The 26,370-nt window shown below is 46.0% G+C and overlaps 1 protein-coding gene across 7 annotated transcripts in view; it reads right to left on the bottom strand.

The window, feature by feature from the left end:
• Positions 1-400: 400 nt before the first annotated feature.
• Positions 401-26,370, bottom strand: part of Znf516 (zinc finger protein 516) — a 116,769-nt gene continuing 90,799 nt past the window's right edge. For 6 of the 7 annotated variants that reach the window (XM_017802614.2, XM_017802616.2, XM_029554814.1 and 3 more), the window contains 4 exons: positions 21,374-22,819; positions 15,227-15,337; positions 13,906-13,973; positions 401-4,546 (listed from right to left, as the gene is read on the bottom strand). In XM_017802614.2, coding sequence (XP_017658103.1) covers positions 4,487-4,546; positions 13,906-13,973; positions 15,227-15,337; positions 21,374-22,819 — 1,685 coding nt within the window. In that variant the 3' untranslated portion in view covers positions 401-4,486. The remainder of the gene's footprint in view (positions 4,547-13,905; positions 13,974-15,226; positions 15,338-21,373; positions 22,820-26,370) is intronic. The other variant, XM_017802617.2, reaches the window with a different exon arrangement.

The following is a 26,370-nucleotide window of genomic DNA, read 5'->3' on the forward strand; positions in this document are numbered from 1 at the left end:
ATCCCCAAAGACTGATGCAGAGGCTTCAGCCAGGGGTGGTGGATCCCTGAGCCCCCTCTTAGATACTCTTGAAAAATCCCACTGTGGCCTCCAGCACAAGTATTAGAACAGGGTGTGTGTGCGCAGCAGGAGATGAGGTGTGCTGGGGGGTGGAGACTTCATTGAAAACAAAACAAACAAAAAAGGCAGATCCTAGATTCCACAAAAGACCTTGGGGAAACTGTCCATTTTGGCATCTTTTTAGATGAATCGTCTTGAAACTCTTACTTGTAAAACTATATAAATAAAGAACAGTAACATCGGGCTTATGTTCAGCCAATGAAAAGAAATACCCACAAGCTAAGACAGGCTTTCAAGTGATAAGCCACCTTTTAAAACAGGGGGAAATGTCTTACAAATCTCAAGAACTCCAAGATGTTTTTATTTATTTCAAATTCCAATAGAATGAATATGTTTTATCTAAATATTTTATCACACAACTGAAACATTGAATTATTTTCTCAGAAATAGTTAAATACAACAATCTAGTTACAAATTCTAAAATAAAGAGTACAAAATACGTTAAAAATTGTATTTTTAAAAAGAAATACAAACTCTATGGTCTTCTGCATCTTACCGCCTCAAAGTACAATTAGCGAAGTTGGGGAAGAATGAACATTTCGCTTGGTGGCCACTTCTCATAGGCGCATCCCAGGGCCCTGAAGTCTGCCCGCCCCCCCACAGCAACCATCCATCACTAGAAGGTCTCATCTGTGATTATTATCTTTTCTTTTCCTTTCCTCAGAGAATAACATGTTCTGCAACCAGAGGTCGCTAAAATTACAGCATTAAACAACACATGCTACTTCAACTCCTCAGGGGGGAAAGGGAAGCTCACAAGGGAGCCTCATGATCTGCTGGGCGGTGACGGGGAGGAGTCTCGTCTTACAGAGTAAGGTTGGTCAACAGTCTCTCACAAGTCCAGAGGATACCCTCTTCTGGGAGGACAGCACCCACTCTCTCTGATCTGGAAGACACCTACCTTCACTCACCCACAGAGGACACTCACTCGTGCTGGTTCAAATGGGGTGAAGAGCCCACCGCCACCACCTGGAGAGGCACAGAGGGGAGCAAGCCACCTGCTGTGCCTAATCCTACACCTTCAAGGAATGAGGCTGAGACCTAGGTGTCCCTGTGCCTTACAGAGACTCCTGGATGTGCGCTCAGCGGCCAATCAGAAGAGGCATCTCAAGAGGCATTGCTGCAGCCTTTGATACCAGCTGTGTGCAGGCCCGACCTTGAGTGCCTGGAGCACCTTGTTTTCAGAAACCAGTGTCTTTCTCGGCTTAAAAAAATAAATAAGTAAATATTGGGGGGAACCTCTTAAAACATCTACTTTTCCAGACCAAAAAGGCAAAATCCACTTGACTTGGAAACCTGTACTGAGTAGAGGAGGCTGAACCATCTCCTCCTAAGCTTGTAGAGACTTCTAGAACCAGCAGAGGCATGGACACGTACAGTGGGCCCTTCCCCCAGAGCAGACAATTAGTATCCACTTTTTTGGAGAATTTAAATCTTCATTTTCTGAATTAAGGATGGGTGAACAACCTGAAAGATTTTTAGAAGCTCACTGTGGATTACTTGAATTCAAAGTAAGGAAGAAGTTTAGAAGAAGAGGTAAAAGAAAGAGGGGAGAAGTGGAGCCAGGCCAGGAGCGAGCAAGCCAGAAGTGAAAGAACACAGGGTGGAAGGGCGGGGAGACACACAGAGCAGCTGCAGTGTAGACAACCAAACCCTTTATTTGTCTAAGTTACATTAGACGCAACACTGTAAAAATCTCATTAGGAAACAAGGAGACAGCAGATTCGTAGAGGTAGTAGAAAGTCTGTAACAGTCAGAAGACGACGTACAGAAGTGTATCATGCAGAAATTATCATTAAAAAAAAAGACTCAAAACATATTGGCTAAATAAATAAGAAAACACGAATCATTTTAAATACTATTGCTGAACTGACATAAATGAACAAACCAGCCCAATGCTGATGGTCAGTGGGAGAAAGGAGCCACACACCCAGACCAGCATGTGGCTGGTCCCAGAGGAGGTGCCAGCTGGGGGTCCCCATAGTCTTGTGACTATGCAGAAACCCTATCTCTGTGCTGCATGGGGCAGGTCATCATGGGACTACTGTCCTCCTGGCTGCCCTTCCGGCAGCCAGACTCAGCTGTATGCTCAGCTGTAGGAACCCCATGCCCCACCCCTTTGCCCACCAGACCAACAGGGAAGGAGACTCACAGGAAGAAAGACCCTTCCAGCTCTCAATGCCAAGTGCCACTTCGGACACAGTAAAAATGTAGATGACACCTTTGTGTCCCTTTGGGTACAGAAATTTCTTTTAATAACTAAAACAAAGAAACAGACAGGGCCGAATCACAGGCCCCTAACACATTCCTAACTGTCACCTTTACTTTCAGCCAAGAAAACAAAAAGCCAGAGAACGCAGAAATGATCACTTTGGGGGAAAACTATCAAAATGATCAAATGTGAATCAACAGAAAGGTACTCTGCTGTCTCAGGTGGAGAGGAATGTGTCTCTGCGACTTGTTCAGGGAAACTTCACAGAACCATTGATGTTCCCAAGCATGCCAACGCAGCATGCTGTTCTCATACATACCTGGTGTAAGAGTACTGGGGAAAAAAATAAGTAAAAAAAATAATTATATATAGATATACATATATATCTGCTAGCCAGTTAACATTGCATTGTTTGCAAGTGTCGCAAAGTCACCTGAACGGTCAAGTAATTTAACAGTAACAAGTAGAATCCAGAACCAAACATTAGCTAACAATAACAATAAAAATAATAATAATATTATAATAACCCAACAAATCATTAGAAACCACACTCTAGGGTTCGTGTATACATGTGTGTTTAAACAAGTCTTTGTATCAGAAGCCCATTTTCTACAAAAGCTGCACTAGTCCATTACTGTATTAAGTAAACTGTTGCTCTCACCAGTATTAAAGGTTAGGATAATTTCTGTACATGTAAAATTATTGCTTCTTTTTTGAAAAATATATTTCGCATGCACGTCTTAATCCATTTCCTGCCTTTACAAAATTTCACAATTAAAAAAAAACCTAGTAAAGCTTTTGCAAAAAATTTCACAGAACGTTTTCATTCAAGGCAGCAGTAACTTTTGATAATGCATAAAATCCTATGTGCAAACATCAGGAACTCTCAGAAGTATCGCCATCACACACAGTGTCACGGCAACAGGAAAAGGAAATGCTTCTACCTGCGGAATACAGCTCCAACTGTGGACACTGCGTGGGTTCAGAGCCTCTGCTAGGGCCTTCACCCCACCACAGAAACATGAACTTGCGAGACTAAGGAAGAGGTATATAAAGCCGTCCCCCACTCTCAGGCCCGGTGCCCCCCACCACCTGTGAACAAAGTCACTCATCAAATGGAGGTCACCAGGCCTGAGAGGAAAAGACATCTACTTGCTGGGGTGGTGTAGGGGAGAGGTTGGGATGGGGGTGGGGCAGCAGAAGGTTCCAGAGCATTAGCACCCTAATGATCTAGGGGCCCCAATTTGCTCAGGGATTCTTCTGCCATTACTAAAACAGGCCCAAAACGGGAGGATTCAGTGGCTTAATTTGTTAAGACGTATAGTCTTCTTTTGTGAGCAGTTTGCAGAATGTAGCCCTGTTACAAAAAGGTCCTGAGAGTACACAAAGAAGCCTGCTCTTCTTAGTGTTCAATAGCTTTCTTTTCCGAAGCAGATTTAGATGTGTTCCCATCGCTGCCGCCATGTTTCCTGTGCTGGACACAGCCCAAGTGGTGAAAGAGCAGAGTGCATGAGCGAGACACTGGTGGTGCACAGTATGTCATGGCCACACCTCTGAACTATGAGGATCTCACCATCACCCTGCCTCCACCTAGCCTGATCTGCACAGCACCTGAAGGCCACCTTTCTGTCCTCTCTCTTACCTATTTAAAAACCCACTTAAGACAGGGAGAGGCGGGGGTGCTGATATGCCAATAGGCTCCACTTCCCCACCTCCTGACATCATCACTTCTGTCCTTCCAAGCACTGGGACTCCTCCTACAGTGCCTCACTCCATCCAAAACACACCAGTATCTTTTTTCCAGTGTCTCACACTTGTCTTGAGTAATTTAGAAGCCTCGCGCTCCCACTGCACCTGCCAGTACCAATGCTTATCACGAGGAAACACGGGCTAAGTCGATGAGCACATACATGCATTTGAAAGAGCTACACAGAATTGTAGGCATAGCATCTTCGCTGTCCCTAAATGTCACTGAGGAAGGCAAGAGGCCGCCCTCCGTCCACTCCAGCACAGCGGCTCCCAGGTCTGAGGTGTCTGGTCAGGAGACAGTTGTTCTTCTTGCCTGAGGTGGCCATGGTCACTGCTGGGAGGCTTCCAGGCACCCGTGAGGCCACTGTCAAAACAGTCACGGGGCCAAGCGCTGGAGGTGTGTCTCTAGGTCCCCTTTCGGAGGGGCCCTGCTGGCACAGTTCCTGGGGTGGTATGATCTCTCCCCTGCACAAGAAAGGAGATAAGAGACGAGCTCAGTTCTGTTTCCCAGTCCTAAAAAAACATTTTTGCTATTAATTTTCTTAGCAACACCGAGGAACACAAATCATGACCTTCACAGATCAAAGGAGTTGGGGCGGTAAAGTTCTCTGATTTTAACTACTGCTCATTTTATACAAGCATGAAGTAACTTTGCATTTGCCTTGCTGGACTGTCCCAGTGATGTAGAAAGCATCACTACACTTCCGCAGCAAATGGCAGTGGCAGAATCAGCTCTGAAGGGGCTGGCCAGAAGTCAGCAAGGTGGGAGGGATGGAGGTTTGAGAAGCACAATCTTTGGTACACAGCAGATCCCCACAGGACTGACAGTTCCCGAGGGTGAATGTGGAGCCCCACAAACAAAAGGAAAGCACTGCCTATGCTGGTCAGCTGGAACTTGAGAGTGCTTCTCCCACTTTCCCAAATAATTCCCACAGTGGAGAAACAGCAGGGGCATACTGCAAGTCAAATGAAGGGCATCAACAATGGAGCACAGATGTGAGTTTGCAGTGCTCAAAAAACATCGGTGTTTAGCAATGGCATCATCTGAGGACAAAATAACTTGGTAAAACCTTTCCTAACTGCCTCATCTTCAACTAAAGCCCTGAGGAAGAGAGATCATTAATCTACAAACCACAGCACTCACCTCAAGATAAGCCCTATGGGAATCCTAGAAACACATGGGAGGGGACGTGGGTGGCAGGATGAATTAAGTGCTTCTCTTTACAGTTTTAGAAAACTATTTAAAGCTGGTCTTCCATAGGACACCTACTAGTGATTGCATAGCAGAAATCAAAAATATACTCAGGTCATGTGTTTGAGGGCAGGGCAAGCACAGAGCTACAGTGGCCTGTTTGAAGTATGGGACGAAACACTGAATGAGGGATGTAATAAACCCTCCTTTGGTAGACAGTGAACTTCTTGATGTAGACCAGGAGTGGTGGTTCATATTTTTTTCCACAGCAATGTTGCCTGCCAGAGACTTCCATCGATCATCAGCAGGCTCACTGGGAACTAGTTCTAGGCATGTTCACAAAGGAACATGGGGCTCTGTATTCCTGAGAGAAAACAGGCTGGGGAGGGGGAAGGGGAGGGGGGCACTGCTGGGTATTTGGCCTTGAATGTCACTCATAAACATTTACCTATAGCAAAGACACTGCCAGAGGGTCCGGGCTGTGGTGTCCAGTGCACAGCTATAGTGCTGTGTATATGGCTATAGTGTTGTGTGCATCTATAGTCTACAAAGACTGCAGCACTACAGGCCCCAGGACACATCCACCTGTGAGCTCCATCTTTGGATGGAGCACACAGACTTGTCCTGGGCAGAAACAAAAGGATGTGAAAGCCCATGACAAAAAGGATAAGAATAGCACTCCACCAACGAAGAGCTGAAGCTTTAAACTGCAGAACTCAGAGAAAGTTTTCCAAAACATTTATTTCAGGTCCACAAAGCCTAGAAAGCCGTAACAAGGCACTTGCAATACTGTCCATAAACCCAGCTGCAGAGTTTCCCATTTTCTCTTTTTAATGGAAGAGACAGATTTGCATGCCTTACTTTTTGAAGAGTCATTTTAGATCACTGGGACCACCAATGATGGGACCACTCATCCAGAAGCCTGGGCATAGATTTGTAGAAATGAAATGAAACAAGGGAGAGACCCACTGTGACCATCTGAACATACCCATATTGTTCTTTCCTACTCCCAGGAAGCAGTAGCCAGGACATGGTAACACACTTTTAGGATATTGGCTTTTGCTTGTCTCAGCTATGCATTGTGGAATGAAGTTAAGTTGAAAGAAATACTATGTGCTTTTGCTTCCTGTGCCTGCTGGAAGATGTGAGAGCTTAATTTCTGCTGCTCCTGCTCCAGCCACCTCCAGCCACCATGCCTCCCCACCATGACGGTCTGTAATTCCCCTGGAACCGTAAGCTCAAATAAACTTTTCCTGGTATGTTGTTTTGGTCAGTGTTTCTATCACAGCAACAGAAAAGTGACTAATACAGTAATTGGTACCAGAGAGTGGGCTGATGACTGTGAAGAACCTGACCATGTGGGGTTTCAAAGAAATATGGAGCTTTGGAAGGTTGAGCCAGAAAAGCAGCTGATTGCTGTAAGTGGAGCTTAACAGGCCATTCTAGTAGGAGCCTGGAAGAAAGTAATGCTGAGAACAATGTAGTTCCAGAGAGAAATAAGGACTTAAGCAGCACTTGGGATATTTTGGCAAAGAGTCTGGCTGGAGTCTGCCCTCAACCAAAAAGCTTGCCTGAGGCTAAGTTGAAAAGCAATGGACTAATTTCTCTGGTGGAAGAAATTTCAAGACAGCCTAATGTAGAAATGGTGGTGTGGCTATTAATGGTGAATATTATGCAGATCTACAGTGAAAACGAGCAAATGGGGCAGAAAGAAATACAGTTTGGATTGAAAAAGAGTACAAGGAAGATAAAGGTTGGAGCCTCAGGCATGCTGGAAAGGATCCCTATGATAAGGAGATTAAAGTGGTTAAGGAGCAGCCTAGAGATTCAAACAAACAATGGAGAGAGTGCTTCCAGGGCAGGACCACACCCAGTTAAGCCTCCAATTTGTGAAAGGAAAATGCTGCAGGGAAATGGATAAAGCAGGCTGGAGTCCATCCCAAACTTGCAGTCAAACTTCACAGTGTCATTCACCTGGTACTGGCTTTAGAGGCATGAAAGATGCAAGACTGAAGGGGTCAGCAGTTCCTCCTCCACGGTTTCAGAGAGCTGCTGAGGCCAGACAGCATGCAGCAGGGGTACCCCTGCATAAAGAAGGCCCTGATAGGCCATTTTGTGAAGCTGTGAAGGTGAAGCCTGGTTGGCAGTGGAGACCTCAAGAAGACGTTTGTGATGCCAGAGCTAGCTGTGAGGCATCTGCCAAGAAGACCTGCATACAGGTACCAGCCCAAGAGAAAGATGTATGTTGCACACAACAAAGCTGGAGAGGCTGAGCCATCTAAGCCCTCTGAAAGTAAAGTCCCAGAAGTCAGACATGGAGCTACTGGATTTGGTGTTTTGTCCTGCTGGTTTTCAGTCCTGTTTTGGTCCAGTATTTCCTCACTATGCCTCTATTCCTCCCTTTTGGAATGGTAATGGGTATTCAGTTCCACTGTATGTTGGGAGTATGTAATTTGTCTTTTGATTTTACAGGGGCTTACAGTTAAGAGAGTGCCCTGAGTCTCAGAAGAGACTTTGGACTGTGGAATTTTGAATAGTATTGAGACTGAAAATGCCTATGGGGACTTTTAAAGTTGGACTAAATGCATTTTGCATTTTATATGGTCACGAGCCTATGGGGGACAGGGGGTGGAATGTGGTGGTTTGAATGAAAATGTCCCCCATAGGCTCCAAATATTTAGACATTTTTGTCCCCAGATGGTGGCACTGTTTTGGGAGGCTTTAGGAGGTATGGCTATCCTGGAGGAAGTATGTCACTGGGGGTGGGCGCAGAGAGTTCTTAAGCCTTGCTGGATCTCCAGTTACTCGTTTCCTCTGCCTGCTGGAAGATGTAGAGCTTAGCTTCCACTCCTCCTCCAGCCACCTCTGACGCCATGCCTCCCTGCCATGATGGACTGTATTCCCCTGGAACCCTAAGTTCAAATAAACTCTTTAAAAACAAAAATAAATAAAAAGAAAAGGAAAGAAAGAAATACTATGCTACTTAAGGCATTTCAGTGTTCTAGAGTCAGACATCAATTTTGTAACTATATGAGGTCAATTTTCTCTTTTATAAACATTTTTAAAAATCGTTATTTTTTGTGTGTATATGGGTATATTGCCTGCATGTATGTAAATGCACCTGTGTCATACAATGCCTGCAGAGGTCAGAAGAGAGTGTTGGATCCCCTGGAACTGAAGTTACAGATAGTTGTTAGCTGTCATATGGGTGCTGGAACCAAACCTGGATCCTCTGTAAGAGCAGCCAGTGCTCTCAACCTTGCAGCCATCTCTCCAGTCCCAATTTTTCCATTTTTTTCTTTATACAGCAAGGGAATGTATTATATAATTGGTTATGTAATAACCCATGATGTGCACACAAGCCAAAAGTCCTGGAGTACACATGGAGAAAAACTATAGAGCAAGGCTTGCAGATACTAACTCCCAACTGCACACCAGACGTCAGGGACCCTGGTCTTTGCCCAGCTGGCTATCAGTCAGAAAGAACCAAGTGATTTTGGTTAAGTCAGTAGTTCCATTTACACTGGGTAGCATATTAGAGAGAAAACAGATGATGTGTTCTAAAATTACATCTAGCCATCAAATCTGTGATGCAGAAAATCTAAAAGCACTAGTGGAAACAGGCCATATGGAGATTCAGACATACTAACCTACATGACTTTCCACCATCTCTACTGTACCCAGAGCAAAAAAAAGAGTCAGCGAAATTTCATTTATGAAGTTATCAAGTTTATTTTTACCATTCCTGTTATTCTGATTAATGGAACTACTTCTCCAGTTTAACTGCTTTAAAATAACATTTAGAATAATAACAAACTATTAATCATAGTCTTTAAATTCTGGTAAAATACCCAAACAAATCAAAACACTAAATTTCACATATCAACAAAGCTCCAAACAGGGGAGGGGGGATTTATTGACTTCAAAATTGTTTTAACTTTTCAAATAAATGTTTTATATGTAAGTATTCATTGTGTATGTACATGTAGGTGCCTGTGCACACCACAATGCATGTGTGTAAGTCAGATGACAACTTGTAGGAGTCTGTTTTCGCCTCCTACCATGCGGGCCCCAGGAATCAAACTTAGGTCGTAAAGCTTGGGGCAAGTGCCTTTACCCACTGAGCCATCTTGCTGGCTCCTATTTTAACTTCTAATTGTTTAACAATAAAATGATAAAACAATTTCTCTGTAATATTAGACAGACTTCCCAATTTTTACCGTAAGTTAGGAACATCCACACTTTAGCATGTATTTTTTTAAAGTATTCCTCCTAATGACAAATACTGAGGATTACTAGAACCTAAACATCACTCAGGTTATTTGTAAACACACAACAAAGCATCTTTAAATGACAGCATGTATAAAGATCTCTCCTTGGGAACTCGGTTTGTAAAACTGGCTGTCCTTATGATGAGGCATCATCAACAAATATGGACAGCACCCTGTGAGGGCCTGCCCTCTGACTGGGGGGATGGGGAGGTTTCCACTCTGCAGTCTTCATACCCTCCTACAAGAATGTCTCCTCACCTCCAGGTCCAAGACTCTTGATGGTTTTCTAAATTTGTGTTTTGTTTTTTAACAGTGAATGGAAAAAAACAAGCAGTCCAGACAAGTCCTGTGGCCAGAGCGGCCTTCTGCAAACTCAACCATAACCTAACCACTAATTTCCAAGGCCCAGATACATGTCCCCTCTCACTGCCTGTCAGAGGGATGTGAACATCAGAAAGGAAGGGTTGGCTGTCTGCTGTTCTGAGGGTCCTAGAATCTCATAAATGTACACCTATGACTTGGAAGAGGTTTACCCAGGACATGTGCAGAAAAACACTACTCAAGGAACAGCCAGGAAATGAGCTCCCTGCTCCTCCAAGTTCACATGTGATCAAAAGGCTTAGTGATGACTGTGTTAAGCCTATCTCTTCAGAGATTTGCCAGACCTCATGCTGGTTCAATCATGTCACCAGAGCTGCAACACATTATTATTTCCTAAATAATCTGGAACAGGAAATTGAAATGCTGATATGCAAAATCAGTGTGCATTCATTGCTTTGCTAGGTGCTATGCCGTAACAGCTGACAGAGGCAATTTAGGAAGGATTTATTCGGGCTCACAGTTCAAGTGTCCAGTCCATAAAGGCAGGAAATTCATAGTGACAAGAATCTGAGGAATCTCCTCACATAGTATCCTCCATCAGGAAGCAGGGGTGGGGGAGGAATTCTGGTCCTCAGCTCACTTTCTCCTTTTTATCCAGTCTAGGACCCCAGCTTACAGAATGGTACCATGTAAGTAAGCATAGGTCTTTCCACCTCAACTAACTTTTATAGAAACTCCCTCACAGGCATGCCCAAGGGTTGTTTCCTAGACAATTCTAGAGCCTGTAAGCTGACAATATTAATTACCTCAGTAAGAGTAGCTGTTTTGTGCTTGTCTGTAAAAAGCAGAGAATCTCATGGTACTGACAAGAGCAGCTAATGGGAAACTCTATGTTGGCAAGCCTGAGGGTTCGCCTGGAGTCTCTCCTTTATAACAAGTAGCAACTAGTCTCCTAAGCAAAGCAAAACCATAGCACACACAAGCTCATGGGAGATCCTGAAAAGGCCAGGGGACCCAATGAAAACCAAAAGCCCTGAAAGCTATTCACCAGCAAAAGCCACTGACAGTCCCTGAGGGGTGGGCCTGTCCACACAGACACAAACACGTATATCCTAGGTCTCTGTGGCATTCAACCTGCATGGGAGTTTTCTCTGGTTATTAAGACAACTGATCATTGCTAAAGTAACTGGCAACAGCGACTCTCTTGGTAAATGTGCCCCTCATGCCACGAGGGTCATCTTCTCATAGACACTGTTACACAAGAAGGGAAACTCATTAACTAATCAAGATCAGAGCCCTCTGCTCCCTCTGCATCTTAATAAGTTATATTACTCAGGCCTATCAGAGTAAAATTAGCTGACCGTGAATTTAATGTTGATAGCTATTAAACAGAAAGACTGCTGGCAAGATCTCTTTTTTTCTCCATGTTACCTGTTTATTGAGCATCCTATTTGGAGCCTTAAGAGGCTTCTAAAGGATTTAATATACAAATGGGTTTATCATGCTCCCTCATTCAGGCCCAGAGCAGAACACCAGGTCAACTCAGTTCCTTCTCTTCCCTCACATTCCTCAGTCCAACCCCTATTATCCTGCCTTCTCTCAAACATCTCTCAGATCCTGTTCACCCCAAAAGGCCTATGCTTTCTCTCACTGGAATCACCCCAACACCTCCAAGGGTCCACCTGCCTGGATGGTCCGCAAGCCCAGCCTCAGGGCTGGATTCCAGATGTCCTGTCTCTGCTTCAAGTTCTGTAGTCTTCTGAATGACTGACATTCTTGGGTTTCCATATGGTGACCAGACAGATATTGCCAGCTTGCCATACATGTACCCAAATTTTGTCCCCACCCCCTTCTACTGAGCCCTCCTCCAGCTACACTGACCTTGACACAGTTCCTCTGGAGAACCTGCTCTTCCTCCTGATTCCTTCCCCTTGCTGGGCTTAAACCCTTTGCCCCAGCATGATCCCCCAGGTGCCTAGAGTCTGGGTTACAGCCTCTACTGGGTCAGGCATTACACCTATTTCCTTATCTAAACCACCCACCAACCCAAACCACAGAATCAGGAATACAGTTTATCTCATCTCCCCTATCCAATACAGGGTATGAACCATGGCGACTGATGATAAATATTGTTAATTGTAAAGCAATTGAAAAACTTAATTTTCAAATACTCTCAATTACATAGTTTAACGCCTTTTATACATACATATAAAATTCCATCAGCTTTTAAGTGTCACAAGAAATGATTGCTACATGAATATACCTATGATCCAAAAAAGCCCATGACACATAGCTTCTGAGGCCCACAGGAAGAGAATCTGATTTGAACATGAACTAGCTCACGTTTGGAAGACTCGTCTGACAGGCAGAGGGAGGCACGTTCTTGACATTAATAATGACACAAATCAGTAACATGTCCTAAATTCTACACTGGTGGTGACTGTACACCAACGAAGAGTCAGGAAGAACAAGGTTTAAGTCTCAACCTATTACTGATGTGTTTTTCAATTATTCTGGAAATTTTCTATAGGATTCTATAGGATTCTTTTCTATAGGAGTTCCAAATATGTTAAAGAAAATAGAATTTTTAGAAAGACCCAAAATGTTTTATGATAAAGTAATAAAAGCTACTTTTTCAAGGTAAAGAAGGACAAAATGGGCCATGATCTCAAATATGGAATTAAAACAACCAGCCACCACAGAACAGGCGGGATTAAAACCACAGGTCTAAGCCACCTCTGTCCTTCTGACAAAAAGAAAGCTGACCTGCTGAGGCCTCAGGATGGAATAAATGCACTCTTCAGGGCTGGATCCGCACTAGCAAGACCGGGCACTGAGTGACAATGAACTTGAGAGTAGGAGGGCGTTGGAATTAAGAATAACAGCACGGAGCTTAGAGACAGAGATAACACGCTGACATCTCTTCTCTATGGAAATCAAGACAAGCATTAATTAGTATAAACACCCAGAATAGCTAAATCTAACTCGGGAGGAACTTATACAGTCTTAGTGGCGTGTCAGGGCCAGGAGGCCTGAATTCAACCACCCAGACAAGACTTGGGCAAAGGGGAAAGTATCTGCAGTTACAGAATTTTCTAGGGCAAGTGACAGCCAAAGTGCTAGGGAGAAACCAAGACAGCAGGAGGAGTGGGAAAGCAGAAGTGCAGGGACACTGCATGCTGTCAGCCTGGGGTAACAGGAAAGGCAACCTCTGAATACCTGTGCTGCCCTTCAGAGCCACACATTCGATCCAGCATGACACAGGGCCCTGCCACATCCCATGCACACCAAATGGCATGTGTAGGATAGTCACGCCAATGAAGCAGAGACATCAGAGGACGGGGACACACACACACACACGCACAGGTGCATCAGTGCATGACAGCCTTTGCTTTACCAGGTGTCAATACAGCTGTGAATCATCAGAACATGAGGTATATTTTACTGAGAAATGTAAAAGTAATGCTCTTAATGGAGGCAAAATATGATTTACCCTCAGTCAGCTTTAACCCAAAACATCTTTGAAAATAAGTCAGCTTTAACCCAAAACATCTTTGAAAATAAGTACAAACTCCCTCCTCCCCAGTAACAGCCAGCATGGGCAGGTCCTCTGCAGCTGATGGCTTGGGGGCTTCCTGCTCTCTGGTCTCCACAAACTACCCTGATGGAGTAAGTTCTGAGTACATTGAGGTGGAATTATTCTAAGGCCCACACAACACATAGGTGCTGTAATGCTCTTAATGGAGGCAAAATATGATTTACCCTCAGTCAGCTTTAACCCAAAACATCTTTGAAAATAAGTACAAACTCCCTCCTCCCCAGTAACAGCCAGCATGGGCAGGTCCTCTGCAGCTGATGGCTTGGGGGCTTCCTGCTCTCTGGTCTCCACAAACTACCCTGATGGAGTAAGTTCTGAGTACATTGAGGTGGAATTATTCTAAGGCCCACACAACACATAGGTGCTTTAGAGAACACTTTGTCTCCGGTTCTTTGCAGATACCTCACTGAAACCCAGACATGCTGTCACTGGTAAGACGTACTTGTTTGGGGGCATCCGTGGAGGCCGTGTGAACTTCGGAACCTCGTGGACCATCGCACTCAAACACCACTGTGGAAGAAAGGGTCTGTTAGCGGCGGGCTGGTAAGATTCCTGACTGCACATTAAAGAGTCCATTAAGGATTAAGCACTTTCACAGAGAGACACCAGTGCCTAGCCTGTGGCTGGAAAACACCAATTTCCCGGAACACTTACAGTGAGAGACCACAATAATGGTTGCCTGGGGCCACTGGCCTTCTTAATTCAGACTCCAAGCTATAGAAAGCAATCGCTAGCAATTAATTATCAGTGTGTGGGTAAAGGGGTCTGCTTTCTTCTCTACCAATGTGACCTGTGTCACTGAGCATCAGGCTGACTTCTGTCACACTGCTGGTATGGTGCAGCCATATCCCTAAAGCTCCTGCTCTATCTTGACACATAGGTAGCACACACATGTGGGACTCTGGTCAGCTCTATACAGAGAGCTTGGGGTTCTGAAGGATCCCAATGACCAGCTAAGGGAACTATACATATCCACAGACCAGCCCTGCCCGTCAGGATGGACATCACCAGGCCCTGGGCTGGAAGGGCATCCTGACTGGCACTGGTGCTGGTGGCACTATAATTCATTAGCAGACCCATTTCTGAAACATCTACTGCAGTTCAAATGAAACACATGCAAACAGGCTTATCTGAAATTAAAACCATATGACACTTGGCACTGAATAGGAGAACAGGCCAATACAGAGGTGGATGGCACTGCCATGCTTGGCAGGGTTGCAACATAAATAGGTCCACAGTGTGGACAATGGAATGACTGGTGGAAAACACTGCTGGTTAGCTTTTACTGTCAACTTGTCACAACCTACAGTCACCTGGGAAGACAGACCTTCAATTAAGGAATTTCCTAGATCAGAATGGCCTGTGGGGCATTGTCTTGACTGCCAACTGGTATAGGAGGGCCAAGCCCACTGTTGGCAGCACAGTCCCTAGGCAGGTAGTCTTGGACTATTTAAGAAAGCTAGCTAGACATGAGGCTGTGAGCACAAGCAGCATTCATCCATGATTTCTGCCTCCAGATTCCTCCCTTAAGCTCTTGCTGACTTCCCAATGATGGATTGTGACCTAGCGGTATAAGACAAATAAACCCTTTCCCCCCAGATTGCTTGTGGTCATAGTACTAGCGGTATAAGACAAATAAACCCTTTCCCCCCAGATTGCTTGTGGTCATAGTATTTGTGAGAGCACAGAAGAAACTAGAACAGACCCACACACATATACACATGCTTGGCACTGGCCAGTCACATGGCACAGGGCTGCGATACCTGTGTGTGCCCGCAGATGGGCCCTGAGTTGGCTGGGCTGGTGGAAGCTCTTGCCGCACTCCACACAGACAAAGTCTCCCTGGTGAGCCTGTGTCCGGGGCGTCCCTGTTGCTGATGTGGTGTGGCATGGAGAAGAGGAAAGAGAGAAGGGGAGGGAGAAAAGAAGGCATCATTAGTCTATCTGATGTATCAGTGTGGGAAGCCACCTCCGGGCCCTGGTGACAACTCTCAGCCTTGTCTTGGCTCAGCTGACAGACCAGACATGCGCAAGACTGCAAGGATACATAAATTACAGTAAATTTTTTTTTTAAATGCTCCAGGGACAGGAAGAGGGCAGGGTGGTACGACCGAGCAATGTGGCAGGCATGCGGTTCCAAGCAGCTGTATGCATGGCCCAGCTGTCACCTGGCTCTGTCAAGCAGTACAATACACAAATCAGAGTGACACCAGTGTGACAGAGACGAAGCCTGGGGATAAAAGAAGTGGTTAGGACCAGAACCTACTTGCCCCCAGCTGCTATCCGGGGAGACAGATGCAGAGCAAGTGTAGCCATCAGCAGCCACCCCACCTCTGGCCTCCTACCTATCTGACTGCAGCACAGAGAAGACAAGGGCCCTCAGAGGAGAGCCAGCAAGCAGCAGGTGGCAGTCCTCTAATGTGTGCTGGGCCATCAGCAAGGCAGGCCAGAACAGCAGGCACCTTCTACCCTGAACCCAGACTCTGGCCTCCCCTCTGAGCCAGGAGCACCACGTGGCTTTACGAGGAAAAAGAGACTGTGGATATCTGCCATCCTTGATTCCTTCTCACTTTTCCTGTGACATCTGCTAAAAAGAACCCTCCTGTGATGCATATCCTTATTGTACAGTAACTCAACGGGAACAGGGGGAAAAAACAACTAGAAAAAAAGTTATGCTTATAGCTGTAATTTTTGAAGAAATGTTGCTTCATTTACCTGAACGCTGACATACTTAACATCTGACCAATGGCCCCAAAGGCAAATAAAAAAGATGGCGGGGGGGGGGCTCCTTCACCACATCTTCAAGACAGCCCCCTCCTTCCCAGTGCTCAAAAAGTAGAAATAGCATTTAACCATGTCACAATCCTTACTGGACAGACCATGAAGATAAGTCTTAACCATGAGACCTTGCAATATAAAGCACTTTATTTCTTGTAGACTTCCTCAGAAACAAGAGAGTACGAAGAATAATTTTAACCAACACTCATTCATTCCGTTGATGAGAAGCCACTGACTAACATAATGTTAAGTGACACTGTGGAGGGTGAAGGACTCTGTGGAAACCACCTAGGTATCCTGAGTGAAGAAGACACTGTCACGTGTCCTCTTTCTAACACTCTTGGTCTGGACAATGATTTAACAACAGATAGACCCCCAAAGCAGAGGGAACAAACACAAAAATAAATCAGGCTGCCTCAAGCCAGAAAGCAGGGAAAGCAAACCTCAAGGTGATGAGGCCACCTGCAGAAGGGGGAAACGTGTGACCCACACCCCAGATGAGGGGTTACCACTCACATAGACAAAAGCAGAAATTTCTCAGTATGGAGAGGCCTGGTGTCATTGGAGCAAGCTCAGTCACCCAGTCACTCCACTGCCTTCCTTCAGCCAAGTGGCTGCCAGGAACCCTGTTGGGAAGCACATTCCTTTCTAGGAAGGTTCAATCTGAAAAGTGATCTTATCCCCTTCAGTTTCTACCCAGCTGAGTGTCCAAGCACCTTCCTCCAACAGCTAACCTGTTCTGGAACTTTCCTTAGCATATACCTACAACTCCTAAAAGCTTTCTCTCTCTCTCTCTCTCTCTCTCTCTCTCTCTCTCTCTCTCTTTTGGTCTTTCTGAGGCAGGGTCTCCTTGTAGCCAGAGCTGTCCTGGAACTTACTGTGTACACCAGGCTGGCCTTGAACTCACAGAGATCTGCCTGCCTCTGCCTCCCAAGTGCTGGGACTATAAGGCATGTGCCACCACGCCCAGCTCTCTTTACTTTTTAAGAAAAGTAATATCACCCATTACAATCAACATCATCACACCCAGGCTGCTACAAAGTTCTGAGTTAATCAAAAAGATCTTTTATGTGAATGGAAGACTAGTTCAGGAGCAAACAACTCCAATGCACTGACCTAGACAGTGAGGACACCAGCCTAGCCAGGCAGAGACACACACAGCCTGGTAGCATTTCTCATTACCCTGTGATGCATCTGTAAGGAGAAAGACAAGGCTAGAAAGTTCCCCTAAACAAAGAGACATTCATAGCTGCCCCATTAGTACATCCTTAGTAGAAATTACCTTATAATTCCAGTAAGAAAGCTCATATGTATTATTTTATCTAGAATTACCTCATTTCTGTCTGAATATTATCATATCATACACAGGCAGATCACCAACAACTGGAGACATGGTGACTTACTACTGTATCAACAAACCACTTGTATTGCATTCAGTGACTCCAGACTTGGTATTTACTCTATGGAAAGATGAACAAGGTGGATTTTATTGAGTCCATGACCCCTAAGGAAGTAATGACAGTCACTTTTGTATGTTCTGCTCAAGCCAAGGACTCCACAGCTCTTCCCTACAGGATCAAGGTCAACCTACATGGGGGGAAAGTCCCCAAGAAAGAGCTTCCAAATCAAACTTGGTATCACGGGGTTTTACCTAGCAGTACACTCTATAGATGCAGAATGCGGCATTGGACAGAATCACACATATGGCACCCACAACTGGGTCACATTCACAGCAGATGGCCTCTGTCCCTTAATGATGACTCTACTATGTATGTCTGCCTCCTTTAACTGCAGTTAGAATAGCTGAATGTTTCATCAGGACCCAGAAAGGGGGTGGCCTTCATATGGGCAGGTGTATGATACCAGCTAAGACACACACAACATGCATCACAGATGGCAGAAGGAAGGCCCAAGCAGCATGGGTGTAATCATGTGATTGGTTAAAAAAAAAAATCCTGTCACTAGGGAGGCCCCAAACCAGCATCTAATCTAAACACATGACTCAAAAATCAACTACTCATATACAACACAGAGGAATGCTGAGTGAAGAGGAAAGCCAAGACCTCAGAAGCTCTAGTTCTAGGGTCTTCAGCAACTGTGGTTACACCTGTGTCCAAGGACATAATAGCAGGCATAGAGCTCCTGACAGGAAACATCAATATTCTACCTTTCCAGAGGTATGACCATGTCAAGCTGCAGAGTTCTCTTAGGAACCCTATACTACAAACTTCAAGAATGGGCATTCAACAGGGAGAGAGCTCAGGACTGGAAAGCAGCTTAGACTGGGCAGCGTAGGCAAGAAGGTCAGGGAGCAGGGACAGGCACGGGACACGCAGGGTTGTCACAAAGGAATGTCAGCTTGCTGTGCACAGCCGGCCGTAAGAGACCAGTAACTGGGGCTGGCGAGATGGCTCAGAGGTTAAGAGCACTAGCAGTTCTCCCAGAGGAGCTAATTTCAAGTCATAGAACCACATGAAAGCTAATAACCATCCATGTCCATAACTCCAGTTCCAGAGGATCAAACACCCTCTTTTGGTTTCCATGGGTACCGCACAGAGAGGGCACAATTACATACATATAGGCAAAACACTCACACATAAAGAAGAAAGAGACCAGCCACCAACAGAAGACCACCAAAGCTAGTCACCAAGAGTGACAAGTCTAGAAACCAGTTGACACTTCTCAGCCTAACTGAGGACCTAGACAAAATCACAGGCATTCCTCCCTAAGCCTCAGGAGCTGGGCTCTTGAAAACACAGGTCTGTTTTAACATCAAAAACTCGAAACACTTCCCTTAAAAATCTCAAGCCAGAGAAAGCTGAAAAATTTGCCCAGACACTGTCAGGCAGATGCAGCTGGAGAAGCTAACAAATCACTTGCTTTACGGTCTATCAAACAATTTTCCCACAGACTCTCTTTTAAAAAAAAAAAAAAAAAAAATTCTTTAGGAATTTCTTTTCCCCCTACAGGTAAGAGTTATGCAACTTGGGAGCCTCACCTTGCGTCCCTCCTGTTCAGCATGGAAGAAGCCAGAGCAGTCTGTGTCCCGAATCCCTATCCACAAGCTGGGTTCTTCAGAGGATGGCATGATAAGAATAGGAGGTAGGAATTGGCTAGGCAGTTAGGATAAAAAGACCCCAAAGAAAAGTAGCCAATTTCCTGACTAAAAGTCAAAATGTCCTTGGGCCTGTTACTCTTAGCAACATACTCTGTTCCAAAGGCCAAAAATGTCAAAAGTATTTGGGAGCTCTTATCTAATCCTTAAAAGATTATAGGGTTACCTCTTCAGGGGGAAATGTTAGAATAGCAAAAAGTCCCATTTAAAAAAAAAAGAGGAAGAAGAAAGAGCACATGAAGCTATCAAAAAAACGTGGTAGGGAGATATGGGAGAAGTTGGAGGGAAGGGAGTGGGCATGGATTTTATCAAAACACCTTATATGCTTATATGCCTGTATGAAATTCTCAAATTTATTTTTAAAAGTCCTTAGAACCATGTATTTTAATAACTCCTAAGAAAACCATTTCAAATCATTTTTGTGCTTCATCTGAAATTCTCAAACTTAAAGCTCACTTTTACTTTCTTAGAAAAAGGAACAGCTACTGCCCAAGTGAAAAGAGCAGTACGGGAGAGGGGCTTTCAAAGCCCTCACTCACTACAGTATATACTGGCAGGTCCAGCGCTGTACAAATCACAGAGGCCACCAGTGGGTAACTACTTAAATAGTGAGTCTGGGTTAGTCACTAAAACATAGTGCAAACATCCAGGCACCCCACACTTTGAGTCTCAGTGTCCTGCTCCAACTCCTTAACAAGACACTGTCACCAGCCTAAGACAAATCCCCCAGAACAAGTGGGAGCAGACGGGCTCACTGGAAACCCACAGCCACTAAGGACTGGGCTACCAACTGGGGGCCTCACGGGTGTCAAGAGCACTAACTATACATCCAGCGTCCTGGAGTCTGAGGCTCTGGGCCACAAAGGCTGCCTGAAGGGCTAACTGCTTCAAGAAGCTGTGGGTTTGTGGTGGACAATGGTATCAAGGATGGGGTTAGGACCATCGAGAACAAACTGAAACAGTGAGCCTGATTTGGTCTGGTTTCTTGAGGCAGCGTCTCACTTTGTTCTCAGGCTGTCCTTGAACTGGCAATCAATCCCCTGATTTCTGCCTCCCCAGTGATGTTTGTTTTTTTTTTTTTTAAACAGGTCCTACATCTTCCCAGTGTTACAGATGTTAGATGAGAGTGACCTCTGATTTACAGTCAAGAACAGGGCCCAATTTGTACTGGGCCATAATACAAGGCATACATCCAGCTGGAATGAGGAAAACCACTGACAAGTTCTTGTGAGCACTGTTGGCTGTCAAACTACAAAATCACTTCGAACTGCTCCAAAACTTAGTACCCTTGAGTATTCACATGACTCATTTGTTTCATGAACAAACTTACTAAAAACACTGCCCCGACTACCTCTTAGACATTATATGTGTGAAAGATTCACAGGAAGCATAAATATTGTCTTTAGGCTTGGATCCCATCCCTGAGATAGTATATATAGCAAACTATTCCAAAATCCAACATACTCCTGGGTCCCAAGCACATGGGGTAAGGGACTTGACTGGCATTGCTAAAGCTGTCAAACCTGAGGCAGAGAGATGAATGAAAACCCAAGTACCATTTCAGAAATCACAGCACAGCCCAACCCACCAGTCTTCATGCACACATCCATCTTCTGCAAGGTTCTGCCTACAAGATACCACTTAGGAATCTCCGATATTATTTACATATGAACTCAAATGGACATTTTCTCTTTTGGGAAACAAGAACAGTGAATACATACCAATACTTTGTTTAAAGTAACAGAGTAAAATCGGGTCTCCCTGTTCCTGTCAAGTTTCAGTACAGAGGAAACGAATGAGTTTCTATATTAACAAAAGGGGGACACTCGGAGGATGCTGACTGTTGGGCCATGAACACAGTCTCAAGGGACTGCCCTCAGGTAGGGAGAACTTCTGGCTAGCCAGGTCAACAGGAGGCAGTGGCTTTGCCAATGTTTGCCTTAAAGACTTGTACAGACAAGTGTACACACCTGTAACCTCCACAAGGCCCAGGGAGGAAGGAGCCCACCCATCTTACCTCTGTGGTCAGGCCCAGGGCTGCTGACACCCCAGCCCTGGTAGAGTGTGGCGAAGTCCTTTGGAATGTACGTCTTAAAGATACTGAGGATGTCCAAGCGTTTCTCCTGTCCCTCAACTGCCGGTTCCTGCTTGATGGAGTGTACGATGGGGGGCGCACTGGGCGGGGCCTGCAAGGCAGCATCCCCTCTGGACCCCGCTGCACAGGTAGCCAGTGTCCTCAGCTCCTGGGCCGCCTTCGCAGAGGGTTCAGGGGGAGGTAGAGGAGAGCCTCCTTCTCCTTTTGAGGGAGGCTGACCCTGAGGCTGAGGGCTGAATTTGGCTTTCAGAGAGTCTGGGGCACTGTGCTTATTTGGAGGGACAAAGCCAGCCCCCGTTGCAGGGACCCCGAGCTTCTCCACTGGCTTGTTATTAGCTGAAGGCTGGGCACCTGCACGGGTTATAACTGAGGGTGTGGGGGTGGCACTTCTGCTGAGGCCCCCACTGCCTGGGGCAGGCGCCAACTTGGAGCCGACCTCGGGTTTGGGTTTGGCCAGGGACCCCTGCACCACAGCAGTGGGTGACTCCTGGCCATGGCCATGTCTGGTTTGTCGATACCCATCAGGGCTGGATGCCCAGAGAGCACAGGGGCCCCCAGAATGGCTCTCCTTGTTCTTCGGCATGCTAGCAGTTTTCAGGAGAGAAGAGCTGCCCTTAGGTCCTGGCACCCCGCCTGGAACCTGGGTGCGGGTGAAGCGAGCAAGAAGCAGAGGCTGGCATTCCTTGCCCCCAAGGGCAGGTGGAGGGCCTGTGCGCCCACTGCGCGCAAGGAAAACCAGGCTGCTGCGAATGCTCTTGTGGCCATTGGGCTGAGTCCACGGGGGTGCCACGGAGCTGCAGCTGACCCTGTGCCAGATGCGCTTGTGCATCCACAGGACCTCAGGGTAGTAGGTCTTGTGGTTACAGTAAGGACACGGGTGAATGACCAGGGCTGCCTGCAGAGAGCACACTTCCTTACTGCTGGGCTCATCCCGGCTTGACCGCATGCTCAAATCCAGTGGGACCAAGTCAGGGGCAGGTGCCCTCTTTCCTGCCCCACAGTGCTCCTTCTTGTGCAAATCAGACAATTTTTCTTTCGAGTGCCCAGTCTGGCTGTCCGCGGCAAGCTGCAGGCCAGCTCCTTCCATGCTCGAAGGGAAGTCAGCCCTGTCGATAGTGCTGGGTACCTCCTGCTTGGGGTGAAATGCTGGCATCTTTAAGTCAAGAGAAAATCTATGCTGCTCAGGACCCTTGGCAGTCTCTCTGCTGTTGTTTTCAAGTATGGACATGGACGGCATGGCAATCCCTGCCTTGGGCTCGCTGGTGTCTTTCTCTGGCGGGTTATTTCCGAGTTTGTGACTCTGGTCTCCATTGGAGAGCACGGTGGATGCCACCTCTCCAGAAGAGTAGCAGTGGCGTGGCTGGCCCCCTAGAGGATGCAAAATGTAAAACGGGAAGTTACCATTTCTCATCAGAACAGAGCAAGGCACAGGACATGAAGCAGCTACACTGGCACTTCCAGGGCATCTGGACCAGGGGCTTGGCGTCAGCAGGATGGACATTCACTGTCAGGATCTGTAAGGAGCCAACTACACAGAGGGAGCTGATGCTGCACCAGGCAAGACTTCAGTTTTCAAGCAACTAAAAATGACCCAAAAGACCCAGGAAAGAAATGAAGCAGCTGCTAATTATGTATAACCACACTGCTACTAGTTAAGAAAAGGTGACCAGTTACAACCAGAAACTAGGGGCCAGTGAGATGGTTCAATGGGTAAAGGCGCTTGTGACCAAGCCTGAGGATCTGAGTTTGATCCCTGGGAACAACACGGTGGAAGAAAAAGACTGACTCCCACAAGTTGTCCTCTGATGTTCATATGCATGCTATGGCATACATACATCCCCCCCAACACACACACGTACACACACACACACACACACGCACACATACACACACAAAAAATAAATAATAAATGTAACAAGATAAATGTTTTAAAAAGAAATTAGGAAAAGAACTCAACTGTAACCATATAACACTTTGTTTACATGTTCTACAACCCAGTGTGCAAGACACTCATGAAATCTGAGGTCACCCCTAGAGAATTTCGAGTTGAAAGCCAGCAAGGCCACCTAGCCCTGGTCACAAAGAGCAGGATGGAAAGAGTGGGCTGTCCAAGGACCCCAGCATCCACCTCAGACACAAGCTATGGAGCAACTTCAGCCCAGTCCCATGAGTCCTTCTCATGAAAGCCAGTTTTCAAGTCTAAAACTTGACACTAGGTTCCCTTTAGAGGCTGGTGCATGCAGGCTCAGTCATACCATTCATCTCTACACTGTCACCTGTGGGTCACCAGACAACTGAGTGAACCTTGGGTGCATCCCTGAGCCTCACTTTCTGAATCTGGGGATGGGGAGCTCAAAGCTGTACCAATGATAGAAGGGACCCCTGGATGGATGGTCTGTGGGGTCCAAAGGGCCTTATGCTGATTGCACCACTGCCACAGCAAGGTCTGGGCTCTGCAGTAGTGCTTAAGGTGGACAGACCCTACTTTAGCAAAGTCTGTTTAAGTTCCCACTGATGCCCTGGGTTTATTCACACCTGGGTCTGAACCAGTCTGTTTAAGTTCCCACTGATGCCCTGGGTTTATTCACACCTGGGTCTGAACCTGCGGGGAGGCCCTGGGGAGCTTCCACCTCCTCACTGGAAAACACAGGGCTCTAACCATAAATAAAACCACAGTAGCCTTTCAGCTCACAGTCATGATTCTTGGAGCAGACTGAGATGCCACAAGTCTCAAGAGGGTGCATGTTCATGGTTTTCATAGATTCTAGAGATTTGAACCTCCAGTAAAATGCAGGCATCAACTTATTCAGAATGTTTGTTTATAATGTTCAGGGTATATTTTTAGAGATGTAATTTGGAAATTTTATCAGGGAAAACTATTGTAAAGGGTTCCTTGTCACGGCAGGAAAGCACCCATCACAGAAGACACTAGCCCAGAGGAGAAGCAGAAAGAGGAATGCTCCTTTAACAAGTGCTCATATGCAATGTAAGTCTCCAGAACTGTGACCCTTATCTGGATATTAGTGACCGGGAGGAGGTGAGACAAGGGAAGAGTTGATGGTCTCTGCAGTCAGCTGCAAAGAGCTGGCTTAGTTTACTCAGAAGTCAGGTGCATTCCTTTGGCCTGGGTCAATGCCAAAGCACATGTAGGCCCTAGGCCACTCTGATGACAAACACGTGGTGAACCAGAATTAAACAGGGAGTGGAGGCTCAGACTTTGTTTACCTCCCAAGTGGTACTCAGAATGTTACACTCATTTTTCAACATTCCCAGAACAGAAAAACCTTGGGAGTAGGGATGTCCTGCCCTGTCTTCGCTGCATTAAAGGAATATGGATTCATAAATGCACAGGTCAGACTGCCATCATATTCTTTAGAGGAAACATGGGACTGTGTGAGCCAATGCTGCACCTGTGGAGTATTCCAAGACCCGGGGTCAAAACCCCAAATTTTATGCTCCAAAGAGAACCATAAACTTCTCCACAGAATGTTCAGTAAATCTGACCAAGGCACTAATGAGAAAGTTATAGCAAATAGCCATCAAAGTAATTGATGGAAGTAAAATAGTACTGAGACCATCACCAAGGATTTGGGACCACTCAACCCCCACCGGAGGGGGGGAACACAACCATCACCATGAACAGTATATGAAAAACAAAGTCCCACCCACTTCAGAGGATCATTAGAGATGGGGACACCTGTATTTACTGTCATAAATATATCATAGATATTCACAATTTGAGCCATGTGGTAATATCTTCAACTTTTAGCACTGCCTCTGGGATGCCCTGATACAAGTGTCTGTTCATGGCACATCTGATTCTCACCTCCTACTCCTTGTTTCAAAATCAAGGGCATTTCACAGGAGCATACAGAAAGGAGTCTTCCAAAAAGAAAACTACTGCAACACCACACCCTGTATACAGACAGCAGCAGACAGGTAACAACACAACCATTCCTAGACCATGCACCTCACGGCAGAGCCATACAAGACATAAGAGCAACACAACGCTATGAAAGAGAGGCGCCTACCTGGGCCTGTGCTCTAGGGAGAGCAAGGGCCTAGACTCCCACTTCCCTCCTAAACAGGGCCTTTCCTGGTATTGCTTTGAAACTCAACCCATCAAGTGTCACGTTTGAAATAACCAACTATACCCCATGCTGCCCTGCCCTGTTCACATTGCACACACAAGTGTATCTCACAGTCCTGCTCCTGCCAGCCCCAGATGTCCAGAGTCTCCAAGTGACACCTTGTGTACCTATGTGCACAAGCACACTCCAAAGTGCAGAAACACAGGGAGAGCACTTAACAGAAGTCAGCCCCCCAGTGCCTCCATTTACTGTCACAAACAGACATCACAGACCGTTACAGTTTGAGCCACATAGAGGTATCCCCTCCCACTTTGGAACTGCTCTGTGCTTCACGCTTAAAACACAGCAAGGAGAGATGTGCTACCCCTGACCTCTTGAAAAGGTGGCACGTGGTGGTGAACTGGAGCCATCCGAGACACTGATGACACTCTGGTAGGTGACCATGCAGCATAGGACCATGCAGCTGCACTTTGAGGCCCAAGCTACCTGAAGGAAGTCACCCAAGTCTGCCTGCATGCTGAGCTCCCACAATGATCCCCACATAATGACCTCTTCTTCTACCTGCTGCCTTCTTTCTACAGAGTATTGTTTAAATCATGATTTCCTCCTGAAATGCTGTTTCTCAAGGTCACTATGCAAAATGCCCTTAAGGTCTGACTTAATTTCCTAAGGTTTTAAAACAGGGACACACACACCCCCAAAACACACACACACACACACACACACACACACACACACACACACACACACACACATCTATGGACCCTCTTTTTTTTTCTCACACAAAAAGTATATTATCTATATACAAATGCCCGCACATCACTTTAT

Source organism: Nannospalax galili, unplaced genomic scaffold (assembly GCF_000622305.1).
Source record: "Nannospalax galili isolate Female #2095 unplaced genomic scaffold, S.galili_v1.0 scaffold243, whole genome shotgun sequence".
In the NCBI taxonomy this organism is placed as follows: Eukaryota; Metazoa; Chordata; class Mammalia; order Rodentia; family Spalacidae; genus Nannospalax; species Nannospalax galili.